Source organism: Misgurnus anguillicaudatus, chromosome 16 (assembly GCF_027580225.2).
Source record: "Misgurnus anguillicaudatus chromosome 16, ASM2758022v2, whole genome shotgun sequence".
Lineage (NCBI taxonomy): Eukaryota > Metazoa > Chordata > Actinopteri > Cypriniformes > Cobitidae > Misgurnus > Misgurnus anguillicaudatus.
This window is the reverse complement of record NC_073352.2, coordinates 18,146,386-18,160,356: the sequence shown is the minus strand read 5'-3', so window position 1 is coordinate 18,160,356 and position 13,971 is coordinate 18,146,386. Positions and strand designations below refer to the sequence as shown.

Below are 13,971 nucleotides of genomic sequence, written 5' to 3'. Positions count from 1 at the left end.
ATCCTCTATGTAGATCACAGAAGAGGCGGGCAAGGATGGGTAACAGAGAATAAACAATAGCGAGAAATATATATTTTTTGAGGGCCACAAGAACAGATTTGCTTCTTAATGGAGTGCACGTCTTGTTAAGTAGCTCGTCCACTAATTGATCAGATCCAGCACATGCGCACACTTCACGCCTGATCTTTTAGGAGCATCACTCCATTATCTTGTAATTGGAGCTGCATACGTGTGACTGAGAGATCAAAGGGATTCTTCTTGTCACATACAAAGAAAGTGCCAGGACTTTTACTGCTTCTGAGAGGAGAGAATTTTCTCATTCTCGCTGTGGTATTCTCCTGTCAAATCACAATGACAGTCAACATGACTGTAAATATTCAAAGTGTAAATATGGTGACTTCCAGAAGTGGACATTTATTATATTTCATTCTACATTGACATACAGTAGAGTTTACTGATGACATGCCTACTCCACGATAACTAACATATTACTTATGCAATAATAAAATATCTCATTCACTGCTTTAAGCTGTACCAGCCCCCAGCGTAATGCTGCAGCATAGGGCTCCTTTGAACAGACTGTCATTTCCTTCGCGGGACACTGTTATTCCAGTAGCCTTTGTGAAAAAGCCAAGTGGCCCAGCTACAGACAGGAGGTGGGCTCTTCACAGGCAGCTGAGGTTGTCGACTCAGCAGGGGAGGGAGGCGCACGTCGCAGGGGGATACAAGCTGAAAACAAACACTAGACCTAACAGGAAAGAAACTACAAGACCCTGCTGGGAAATTAGAGGGACTCATGTGCTCATTTTCATACATTGATGTAGAGAAACATGCTACGATGTGGCAGGTTTGTTGTCATGAAGGGTTTGAAGGCAGGGTTTCAAATGTTTACATCAATCACAGGTTGGTGGATTTGAACAACACAAATAATTCACACACAACGTCACTGTTCTTGAGAAATATGACTCATTTTTGTGAAAGAATATCACTATTATGTGCACATGGTTTATTGCTTGTCTACGTATTATGTAGATATAATCATTCCTAACATCCCTGAAGTAATCAGTTTTTTGGCTAAACCATAGTTTTACTACAATAACCAATTATGGGGTTTGTAGCAAAACTATGATTATTTTGTGGTTTAACTTTAGTCACCATGCTTTTATTGGTTTTAACTGTAGTAATGCCATGCTAATCTTTGTGAAGGAATGGCTTCCTTTTGGTAAAATAAATAATTACATGCTTTTAACTAATAAATAATTGAGTTTAGCACAACATTTCTAATTTTATAAATATAACTTTCAACAAATAACATACAAAATAGGACTTGAAAGTAATTTTTGTCGGTCAATGAAATTTTTCTATACCTTGGGAGGTGAAACGAAGACTTTAGGCAAAGTGGTTGCAAAAATTGTCCTCTCCATTCAAAATGAAAATGAAATTAGATTTTGTTTGTTTAAAATTTTGCTGCACATTCGCAATGCAAACTTTGCAAAGTTCAATTTAATACTATGTGAGATTTATTTATTAAACAATAAATATTAAATAGACAGAAATTATTAAATATAACACCAGAATGAGTAACAAAACTGCAAATTTAGCCTATATTAAGCTATTATTCAGTATGGGCTGCCTAGTATTTGACCAAATATACATTTTCAGTTATTGATAAAAAAATACTTTGATATATTATTTCTTACAATAGTAAGTAATAGATTTGTGTTACTTGAGTAAGAGTGTTGAAAAGTTCAGCTCGACAAATCACTAGTCACTAAAGTATGCAAGCTGTTGGTGTAGGTAAAGACTGTCATTTACTGGTTTCAGATATTCATTAGATCTTCATTTCATTTTCTGTCTAAATATTGTAGATAATATGGGATTTGCCATATATAAAATGTCTTTTACAGTTTTTTACAATCACTTTGCTACTATTTTCAGAACCTTGATGTCATTTTTCACAACTCTAGATACAAAACTCAAAACGGTAATCACTTGTAACACAGGCTGTCTAGTGTTCAAAACATTGCATTGTGCATTCACATCTTTAAAGACATCTTGCACTTGCACAATCATTGTTTCAAAACACAAATTTACTGTGAAATACCATGGAAACATAACTATAGATCACCCACACACAAGCAACTGATAGTTTCACTAAGTCAGTGTTTATACAATCATTAAATATTGTAGAAAAAATTGGTGATACAGATTTCATTATGGTACATGTAGAGCAAATACATATCTGTAAAAGTACTGCAGTAGTAGAGAGAATAGGACAGACACATTGGAATCATTGAACAAAGTTTGTAATGTATTGATGAAAACACTACAGTACAATCACAACATAGGTCACATCATTTCACAATCTGCACTCAATCATCAGTAACAAGTTGGCAGAATTGGACAAGCAATTACAAGGGCCTGCATCTATACAGTACAGTGATAATTGGTTCATGCTCCATGCTTATTGGTTACAATGAACCTCATTATCTTGAAACTTTCATGATTTTCAGTAAACATGGAAGATTCTTTGTCTGTTTCCATACAACTATTACGAATAATGCAACAGTTACTTATCATTTTGGGCAGTTGTATTGATTGATAGTTAGATCATTGTAAGAAAATGAATAGACACTTATTTGAAATGTGATGTGTGAATAGCCTTTTGAAACAGTAGTACTTTGATGTTAAGTTGTGTCATATTGAACATGTGATTTTGGTTGAATGAACAAATGATCCAAGTTTTATGTGTATTGTATCCAAGCAATTGAGAAAAGAGTTAAGAGTTTTGAAAAATGTGCATTTTGATCTTTGGTTGTGGGTTTTGTGTCTGGAGTTGTGAAAAATGACATCAAGGTTCTGAAAATAGTAGCAAAGTGATTGTAAAAAACTGTAAAATGCATTTGAGGAAAGTTCACTTACTTTTCTAGATAATTGTTTGTATAGTATTATTAAAAAATACATAGTTTCTTTTTTAAAGATAGAGATCTTTAATTACTTGTAAAAAAAATATGCAAACTTTATTATTTATGTAAAAGCCTGAAAGTGGTACGAGGTAAACTTTTTGTACAATTTAAACACACTGCTCAAGACCTGTGTGTGTGTCATTTGATTAAAGTTAAGGGAGCGGTTTCCCGGACAGGCATTAGACTAGTCTTGGACTAAAATAAATGTAAGAGCTCTCCAAACTGAAAGCAACTTGCACTGACATATCTTGAAATACATCAGTGCCCTTTGTTTTGCCTAAAAATGCACACAAGTAAGGCATGTTTATTCAAAATAGTTATATTGCCTAATTAAACTAATGCCTAGTCCTGGTTTAAGATAATCCATGTCCGGGAAACCATCCCATTGATTTTTAACAAAAAGAACCTTGATTGTAGTTCGAAAAACCTAAAGATTTGTGCACCAACACTGCCATCTGTTGGTCGTTATATGTACTTTTCTAAATGCTATTTTCTTCACCCATCGTCAGGAGGCGTGGTTTACTTCCCCAACCGGAAGTATATTCAAATCACACAATATTCAAACCTAGCAATCACACCCACACCCAATATTTATACTATTTCTACATGAAAATGTGTATAACTGATTTATTTTAGAACATTTTTGTTCCGATTCTAATGTGAATTTCAGAAAATGTAAAGCTCTCCTTTACACAAACTGGTAAGGCCCAACTATTGTTTTTTTGTATTGCAGGTTCAAGATGGGCAGTAAAAAGAAAACAAAGTGGAACGACACTCCACAAGTTAGCAAAAACAGCCTTTTTGTTATTTTTGTAATTAAAACATTACAAGGAAGCATACCTATTATTCACCCTTCACCACCCAAGATTGTGTTATTTAAAATATAATCATTTGAAAACTTTATCAGGCGGCTCTATTTACGAATTTTATCAAGTCATTCATAAATGAAAACAAATAACCGAGTCTATTACGCTTGTCCTATATTGATTTACCATGCAACCAAACTTGAAATGCTTAAACTACACCACGCCTTCAACAAAATATATCCGCCCCTGACGGCAGCTGGATGGCAAAACGTTATTGAGTTTACATCGACCTTTTGACAGAATCTGGAAAAGAAAACTTGTTTTTCAATGAACTATGGCCACAGTCAGAAAGGATGACCGACTGACAAGATCTCAAAGTTTACTATGCGTCGGTTTCGCCGGGATTTTTAGCAAAACCGTAACATCACCTCTGGAAGTCGTTAAGATTTTGAGTCAAATAGGAACATTTCACTGTAAACGCGGCTTCGTGCACAGCTTTGTTGTCATTAATCAGAATGAAGGACTACGAGCCTTTTGGAAGGGTAATATGGTTTCCTGTCTACGGTTATTTCCATACAGTGCCATACATTTAGCAACATACAAAAAGTGAGTATTGAACATTCTTTCAAATACTGCTAAGAATTGAATGCATTTTCATCTTTTATATCCCAACGTTACAGGTTGTAAAGGATACTGTACCGTTATTTTACTTGATTATTGAGCTGATAACACACTTTTCAGTCAGCTGTGATGGTAAACAAACACTGACAGGAAGTTGACGTGTTAGCTTGACTGTGTTTTAAAGTATAAAGTTACAAGTGAAACGTGTAGTGTTATAAATAAATGCTTTAGAAGCAGGCTTAGACTCGTACTATACACTCGTGCCTAATAAATTACGATTAAGGTCGATATTGTTTAAATATATTACAAATTATTAGCTTAGCTGCATTAGCTTAGCTTGTGTTTGTTTCGAATCTGGGGTTTATCCTGCGTTCCACACAACTCGGATATAGGATATTTCCCACCTCAACCCTGAAGGCGCTCATTTAATTTTACTAAACACTGTAAATGTTTTGATGTTACTTGTTAATTAATACCAATATCACTTATTTTTACGTTATTTCCGGTTTTAAGATGAGGGGAAATAAATCCGAGTTACTTGGAAACTCTCGTTCATCGTGACGTCAAAATCACGCCTTAATTTTCGTCCAATCATATGTCTCAGAAAAGCTGCCGACAAGTGGTGTCATGCTGAACCAGAACGGCTTCAGTCGGCTTTTGATTAAGTCTGCGAAATCCTAGAACGAGTAAAATGATTGTAAGGTTTACAAACGTGTTTATTATATACCATCCACTCAGTAACGATTATCACCAGGGGTTTTTAGTTTAGCCTGTCCATTGACCAGCCTTGTCTCTATTATTATACATGTCACGTGCTTCACATGCTGCAGGGGTAAACAGGGGACTTCAGAAACCCGTACATAGCGTTCCTGTATTCCAGGAAAAAGAGTAGCATGTTTTCTGATCTGTTTTGAACACAGTGTTTCTATGATAACAATACAGGATGTGGACCAATGCTTATGTTTTTGTAAATAATTATATGTTACTTAGCATAATAAGATATTAAATTTAGATAAATCATCTAAATTGTAAAAGAGGTGATAAGCACTTTTTCTAAAAAAAAAAACTACTACTATTAATACAAAACAACCTCAAAAGGTGGATCCTGTCCTGATCCTTTATTATTATTATGTTCAAAATTTTTGAGTAATAGTAAAGTCACTAAAAAGAGACAAATGCTCATATGTAGATTATTCAGTAACCAAATTAGTTAAAGGGGACATTTCACGAGAATTTTTTAAGATGTCAAATAAATCCTTGGTGTCCCCAAAGTACATATGTGAAGTTTCAGCTTAAAATACCATATAGATAATTTATTATAGCATGTCAAAATTGCCACTTTTTAGGTGTGAGCAAAAATTTGCCGTTTTGGGTGTGTCCTTTTAAATGCAAATGAGCTGATCTCTGCACCAAATGGCAGTGCTGTGGTTGGATAGTACATATTAAGGGGCGGTATTATCCCCTTATGACAACACAGGGGGAACCACATTTCAATGAGCTATTTTTTCAAATTTTTTCCATGATGAGGAATGTCAAATTAAATCGGCATTTTTGTACACAATTTTGATTTTCAATTTCAATTTTTGATTCAAATAATTACAAAAACAGGATAACCAATGTTAAACAATTATTGTTTGATTAAAATATAAATACCGTGCTGCTGGACTGATGTGTTTGTAAGACACTGATTTGACATTGGAACATTTTTCAGAAATCAGAAATTAATCAAGTGTAACATTTAATCATTAAAATATTTTTCTATTATGGAATGGAAGTAAATAACTATAATTTAAATTCTGAATAAAAAACATGAAGTGCTACAAAAAAGCCTTAGAAATACTAGGTGTGTCCATATCTTCGCCTGTTACTTTATAAATACATTTAAACTATTGTGGTAATGTTCCAGCTTTTTTCAAAATCACAACTTTTCATTGTATCCTATTTCTGATAGTATTATCCACCTACACATTGATGAACTGGGTGAAGTCACACAATGGAGGGCCATAGTGGCAGGTGGGCTGGCTGGGATATCTGCGGCTTTAGCCACATATCCAATGGAGGTGGTAGAAACAAGATTAATTGCTCAAAATGTCAGAGAATTGACCTACAGGGGGCTGCTGCATTCTCTTTCCAGCATCTACAGAATCGAAGGGCTTCAGGCCCTCTACAGGGGCTTTTCCCTCACAATATTAGGTAAGAATTATGCCAGACACATCAGATGATACTTTATCCGCTCTTCAATTAAAAAAAGGTCCACTCATAACAATGTTTTTATGTCTTAGATTACGGTCACATTTATGTGTGTGTGTGTGTGTGTGTATAATTTGCCACTCCCTTACAAAAGCTGCTGAAATGTTGGAAAACTGAACTTTATACCTTGCATTTGCATTACTGTGCAATAGGTGCCGTTCCCTTCTCGGTAGGCTGCTATGCTGTGTATGTCAACTTGGACAAGCTGTGGCAGGAACGTCATGTTCGCTTCACATCTTTGCAGAACTTTATCAATGGTTGTCTTGCAGCAGGAGTCGCTCAGACTCTCTCCTTCCCCTTTGAAACTGTAAAAAGAAAGATGCAGGTGAGAACCCTTGAGCTGTAATGCTGTTGTGCAATCCCAATTCTCAGCACAGGGAGGCATAATGGTATCCATGTCACAGACTTCCTGTTAAATGTTGTACTTTCATGACCCATGCCAATGATGCCATTAAATGTGTACATTCGTATTGTGGAGTAAGCATTAAATAACACAATAAAAAGTATTTCCATCAGTTCACACGGAACAAAGTACAACTGGCTATTATTAAAGAGCACAAGACCTCGTAGCAGCTGGGAATGTAGTGTAGATAGTGTCCAGGCAGGGTCTGTCTTTGCCAAAGATACATTTTCTAAATATAGCTGACCCCTCACACACACTGCATACAAGTGTATAGATATATGTACACCACCTATATGTTTTCTTATAGGCTATGTTTTAAAAAACTGCAAAACGAGACAGAGAGAGTTTTGCTTTCTCTCTTTGACAAGTTAAAACTGCACTGTCAAGTAAAAACTGGCTGCAAAATATTCCAAGAAGACTTTTAGTTTGGTGCTAAACAACAGCGTCTATAGACACAGTCAACACAGCCCACAGAACACTTAAGAGGGTTAAAGGCATAGGAAAATGTGTTGCAGTGGTTTGTTACTTGTGGCACAGGAAAAGCCATACATAAATATTTTTGTACCATCAGTGCGTTTTTTTTTTTGTACTATGCATCCCTGAAAATTTCTAACATATTTTATAAAAAAACAGTAGCGATCTTCTCTTGTGTAATTATTTAATAATCAGGGCATGTTTTTCCAATAAATACTTTAGGCCCAGAGTCTTCTTCTGCCACATTGTGGAGGAGTTGATGTTCATTTTAATGGAATGATAGACTGCTTCAGACAGGTCATCAAAAACAAGGGCGTCATGGCTCTTTGGAGTGGCCTTACAGCCAACATGGTGAAGGTGAGGTTTGTGTTATGTGCTCATGTGATGACACAGATAAAAATAACATCAGCACTGTATGTTTTCTGTGTAAATGGTCATATATGGTTTGATCTTTCAGTCAAAAATTGGCTGGGTTAAAACAACGGTGACTAGAATGCTAAGTCTGTGAATGAGTTTCTTAAGATGTCCTTGTTTGAATCTGCGTGCTCACACCGAATACCATGTGTTTTTAATGTGTGCTTATAATATAAACACCACATTTCCACTTTGTAAATGTTGTTTCTTTTTATATTGCAGATCGTCCCCTATTTTGGCTTGCTCTTTAGTTGCTTTGAGATGTGTAAGCAAGTCTGCCTTTACCGGAACGGTTATATCATTTCTCCACTTAGCTACAAACCTAAACCTGGTGTGGACCAAAGCCTGGGCCCATATGAACTTCAGGAGTTTAAGCGCTACTTGAAAAATAGAAATTCGCAAAGACCACAGAATACATCTATAGGAAATCGGTGGTAATATGGTTTCTCCCTGAATATACTACTGACTATAGAAGAAATAATAAAAGGTTCCTGAAGTTCTTCATGACTATACTGCATACATTGATATGTGCGTAAAATGGTTTTATGCCTGATGCTGGAACTCCTAATTCATGGTGGTACTTTGCAAAGTGTACTTGGTTATTATGAAGAACAGTGTACCTGTCATTGTATTTAACCTTAATGGGCTGTTTATATACATACTTGAAGCTCAATCCACACGTTCTAGTATCTCAGACACATCGGACAAAAGAGCGAATCTTGAAGGCAGTATTAAATGTACAGTATTGTTTCAATGTTATGCTGTAGACTCATTTAACTTAACACTCCACTGGAATCGTGTTTGTAGTAAAGAATTGTGGAAAGTATTTGATCGAATCACTTCTCAGGAGAAATGTTGAGTATCATTCAACAGTACAAATCAATGCCTTTGTCAAACAAAGTATGGTTTTCAGCGCTTGGACTTTTAAAGGTCTTCTGTTTATTTATAAGCACATGCTTTTAAAGTGGTGCTTGGGTGTAGTTTGACATTTGCTTATTTGATAAATAAGCAGCCAGGTTGTGAATCTGGATCGTAATCTCCTGAATTCTGCTAATCTGTACACATAGTAAACAATGACTCTGATTAGGTTTGGTAGAAAAGAAAGTTCAGTAAAAGTGTTTTCATGAGATTAATATTTTCTTAAATGTGGCACTTAAACATATAAGTTAAAAAGCACATTGTAAAATACAAAGCAATAAACATTTCTTATAACCTGGTCAAACTTGTCTGTTTCCCTATTGTTTTATTCAATTCATTTATTCAGCATGTCTAAAAGGTTTTTGTATTGCCTCATAATCTATTAAATCAATCAAATGCCAAACAATCGAAAGTCATGTGAAGGACTTTATACTGGTATGATGACCTTTTATCCCTCACACACCTGGCCTTGAAGATCATTAACTAAAGACAGGCACTGAACTATGTAGTGACAAATAAGCATACTACTGTATGTCACCTTGGACGCCTCGTGGTGTATTCCACTGTCAGTATGTCTGAAAATAAGGATAAAAGATTTCATCTTTTTTTGGCTATTGTTTTATTTTGCTGGTTGTCATTAACTATTTTGGTTCTACGTAAACTTCCTTTCTTCATTTATGCTGTCCACCTTGAGAAGCTTAAGGTTACCTTTGTAACTTTGAGCCATTCATCCCCGTCATCGCATAAATGGCTCCGCCCTGGAATGTGTGACGTTTGGTCCACTGTCCAATCAAACAATTGAAGCGCTGGTTACGGTTCATCTCGCGAGAGAAACCTTTTAAAAATCTCGTCGCAACTTTACATTCGGCCATTTCGAATCAGCCGGCATTCCAAGCTAGTCCTGCGGCAGAGCGGGATTGACCTCTTCAAGCTACACCTCCCTAAGAACATCCAACAATGAACGAGACCGCCATCTCCTTCGCCAAGGACTTCTTGGCCGGTGGTATAGCCGCTGCCATTTCCAAAACCGCGGTGGCCCCCATCGAGAGAGTCAAACTGCTGCTTCAGGTAGAATATACGCAGTTATTCGCGGGATTATATAATCACAGATTGTTAAAACGAGATCGTGTAATCCTAAAGAATTTACAATATGGCCGGTGTTTTACGTTTGTTTTGCTATTAACTTGGCTAAAACGCAACAGCATTTTCGCTTTTAATCTTTTTTTTTTATCTAAGTACACGTTTCATTGAGGCGTTTCATTCAGACGTTCCTTAGGCGTTCAATCATTGGATTCTGTAATGAGTGTCTATATAAATCGTCAACGTCTTGACTCAATAATGAAACGACAATTCCCGAAATTAATGTAAGTTAGCAATATAATTTGAGTATTACAGAGATTCGTTAGAAAATCTTAGTTAGGCCTTAAGTGCTCGGTAACCTTTACCTACCTCCTCCTAAGGAACAATCTGTGACACGCCTCAACCGACATTAACATAGATGCTAAAATACTACATTTTAAGTTTTTATGCTCGTTTCTTTACAGAAGATTTGCGATACATCTATTTGTTTTTATAACAGTACCGTTTTCGTTGTAACATCAGAAGGCAGCATCCACGGATCTCGCCAAGGTCGCGAGAAGGGGAGGCCTGTGGTAACTAGGCCCTCGCTGCTAGCTAGCAAGCTAACGCTCGTTTGTAGGACGACCTCTCATCTTTTGTTTGAGGACACGCTTTTATGTTCTATAGTACATAACTGTTTGGGAATATTGTGTATTAATGTATTTTTTACTTGTTGTAATTAAGTGTTTTGCGATTTAGGACTATTTAAACGAATAATCGCTTTTTGCGAGTTTCGTTCCGGAAACCATTTTACCGGAAGATAGCATGCATTTTTTTCTTTACCGGCTTTTCTTTCATTTAGCATAATCACGAGTTCGTGGTTCCCTCTTGAAGCGTTCCTTTTTTGTGAGTTTGTTCTGTACTGCAATACCTGTATAATTAATTAAATTTTCGTGTATTTGGTTGTATCGGTTAGGGATGCTTTCGTGTGTATTTTTATCAAATGAATACGTGCGATTGATTGCTTTCTGTTTCGTTCACAGGTGCAACATGCTAGCAAACAGATTACAGTGGATAAGCAGTACAAGGGCATTATGGACTGCGTGGTCCGTATTCCCAAGGAGCAGGGCTTTGTGTCATTCTGGAGAGGAAACTTGGCCAACGTCATCAGATACTTCCCCACCCAGGCCCTCAACTTTGCTTTCAAGGACAAGTACAAGAAGGTCTTCCTCGATGGTGTGGACAAGCGCACCCAGTTCTGGAGGTACTTCGCTGGTAACCTGGCCTCAGGTGGTGCTGCTGGTGCCACATCCCTCTGCTTCGTCTACCCTCTCGACTTCGCAAGAACCCGTCTGGCCGCCGATGTCGGCAAAGCTGGCGCAGAGAGAGAGTTCAGTGGTCTTGGTAACTGCTTGGCAAAGATCTTCAAGTCTGATGGCCTCAAGGGTCTGTACCAGGGCTTCAACGTGTCCGTGCAGGGAATCATCATTTACAGAGCCGCCTATTTCGGCATCTATGACACAGCCAAGGGTGAGTCTGCGTTCCGTTGAGATCTTTTATTTGGAAATTGTGAACTTGCTGCAATTTCATCTTTTTGCTTGTCTTTAGGTATGTTGCCAGATCCCAAGAACACCCACATTGTTGTCAGCTGGATGATCGCTCAATCTGTGACCGCTGTTGCTGGTCTTGCATCCTACCCCTTCGACACAGTCCGTCGTCGTATGATGATGCAGTCTGGACGTAAAGGAGGTAAGTTTCTGCTCAACTTTTAAGTACATGTTGACTAGTTTCTATTTGAGCAGCGCATTAAACTGTTCACTTTTTTGTTTCAGCTGACATCATGTACAGCGGCACAATTGACTGCTGGAGGAAGATTGCACGCGATGAGGGTGGCAAGGCTTTCTTCAAGGGAGCCTGGTCTAATGTTCTCAGAGGCATGGGTGGTGCCTTTGTCCTGGTCTTGTATGATGAGTTGAAGAAGGTCATGTAAACTCTGTCCACTGTTCAATGTGAGGTGTTCAACTGTAACATATCTTGTACATTTGGAAGGACTCTCAAATTCCGCCTTATTTATAGGGACCAGCTAGTATGTCATTACTAGTTGTACTGGGGGAAGTTCTGTTTTGTGGTTTTATTTTGCCCCCCTTTTCTTTATTTTGTTCCCCCTCACCATACTGTCATTCCTGTAAAGAAAGAATGCCAGGTACTAAAATCTACCTGTTTTCCAGCCGGTCTGTTTTTAGTCATTGCTTGAATAAAGACCCACTGAACGAACCTACAAAACAACTTGTCAGTTTTCTTTAAACTGTCTTGTACACATCTTTGTAATGGGCTTTATTATTATTCACTACCACCATTTAGTTGGCTTTAACCATGCTTGCAGTTAAGGCAGTAACCTATTTGCATGTCTTGATGACTCATTGTGTACAGCGCCCTATGCTGTCACTAAAGCAAGTATAATTTATTTCTGAGTGTTTGTAATATTAATGTTTAACAATAACATAATGCACATTTAAAGACATGCTGGCAGCAGCTTAGTTGCAACACAGATAGTCCCTCAAAAGCATTTGGATGTTTATTCAAGGGCTAGACTTAACACATGCCTTGACACTTCTCACTGGATGTCAAGCAGTGTTTTATTTCCTGAGATGCAACCTCATACCCTGTTGGCCCTTTAGAGTTGTGCTTGGGTCAGACCCAAGGACAGCTGTGAGTGGCTGTGCTCTCCAGTGTCATTCAGTCCTTCAAGACTGGATATTTATTTTTAAAGGTTGCCTACGTTTTGCACTTACACACTTGTGAAGCGTTAATATTTGTGTGTGTTGATCAGTTAATTTGAGATGACTTCCTTCACAAACCTGTCTCACATTCAAATTTGTGAATGTAAGAGCTCAAAAACAAATTACAAGTTTTGCCTGTTTGAGTGCCCTACTGACGTGAACGAAATGCTGAGAAGTATGTCAATTCAATGCCTGCGAGTCCAAAAACATTTGTGGCATTCATGACTTGTTGGTGAATATAAGTTTTGTTGTTAATAGCACACTGGGGGACACTTAAGGATTTGTTTTGTAACTGTTTACCTATACCAAAAAACCAAATTACATTCATCATCTGTGAGAAAATCCTTAGGCGTGTCCCCATCGAAATTAGTCATTTGCCCTTCCAAGCATTCTTCAAGCATTTCTCATTAAACGAGTTGGTGTGGTATTACAGGAGTAGTTTTAGCAGGGATAACGAAGCACCAAATTTACAAATCACAAAACATTACCCATAATGCTTCTCGCTTGTAGAACGAGTTACCATCCTTCTATTCATATGAGTTAACATATGTTAGCCATGGTCACTTGCATTTTAAATGTAAAGAGCTTTGTATACCATGATTGTTGTTGGCTCTTCACAAAAAAATGAATACAGTAACGTTTCCAGATCGTTTCCTCATGACTTTTTGAGAAATGTATCCTGTTCACTGTAGAAAAGTGGCTAAACGGAACGCATATGCGTTATCTGTACAGTATGTGCCGGTTTCGCAAGAGCGTTTGACTCGGATGTGACGTAATCATTGACGTGCGAGTTCAGTCTCGCGCGGACTGGCAGTAGTTACTCCCATGTCACATTAGTTTAAAGTGTCCTATTTAAATCTGTTTAATCTCTGGCCGACAATGACAGCAGCCAGAGTACGCTGTACAGAATAATTACCCGACGGATGACTAGTGTCGGCAGGGACTGCGATAGCCGTGGGGTGCTGGTTCATTCAAAACTCATATTATGTGTAAATGTTAAAAACCCTATGACATACAGAAACGCTGCAGCACTACCCGTATGATACTCCAAACGTAGTTTTTGTGTTAGCTTTCAACACAATAAGTTGGGCAAAATATGTACGACTTTTAGAATAAATATATTTCCTCATGTCACAAAACATAATTAACACTGGAGTAATCTTTAGAAAAAGTTTTTTTTATTTCAAGTTATCATTTTAAATTCCCAATGCTGTCGGAAGGGGGTGCTGCAGTACCCTTAGCACCTCCAGTTCCCACGGCCATGGAGGGGCAAAAGGAAA

The 13,971-nt window shown here is 37.4% G+C and overlaps 2 protein-coding genes across 2 annotated transcripts; both read left to right on the top strand.

The window, feature by feature from the left end:
* Positions 1–3,996: 3,996 nt before the first annotated feature.
* On the top strand, positions 3,997–9,150 carry slc25a43 (solute carrier family 25 member 43). The gene is made up of 5 exons (XM_055178807.2): positions 3,997–4,378; positions 6,345–6,586; positions 6,796–6,968; positions 7,743–7,877; positions 8,157–9,150. The coding sequence occupies exons 1-5, from the start codon at positions 4,107–4,109 to the stop codon at positions 8,370–8,372; spliced, it is 1,038 nt and encodes a 345-aa protein (XP_055034782.2). The 5' UTR covers positions 3,997–4,106; the 3' UTR covers positions 8,373–9,150.
* Positions 9,151–9,715: 565 nt separating this feature from the next.
* On the top strand, positions 9,716–12,197 carry slc25a5 (solute carrier family 25 member 5). Its single transcript, XM_055178809.2, has 4 exons — positions 9,716–9,920; positions 10,955–11,441; positions 11,520–11,660; positions 11,744–12,197. Exons 1-4 carry the CDS (start codon positions 9,810–9,812, stop codon positions 11,899–11,901), a joined length of 897 nt encoding a protein of 298 aa, XP_055034784.1. The 5' UTR covers positions 9,716–9,809; the 3' UTR covers positions 11,902–12,197.
* The last annotated feature ends 1,774 nt before the right edge of the window (positions 12,198–13,971 follow it).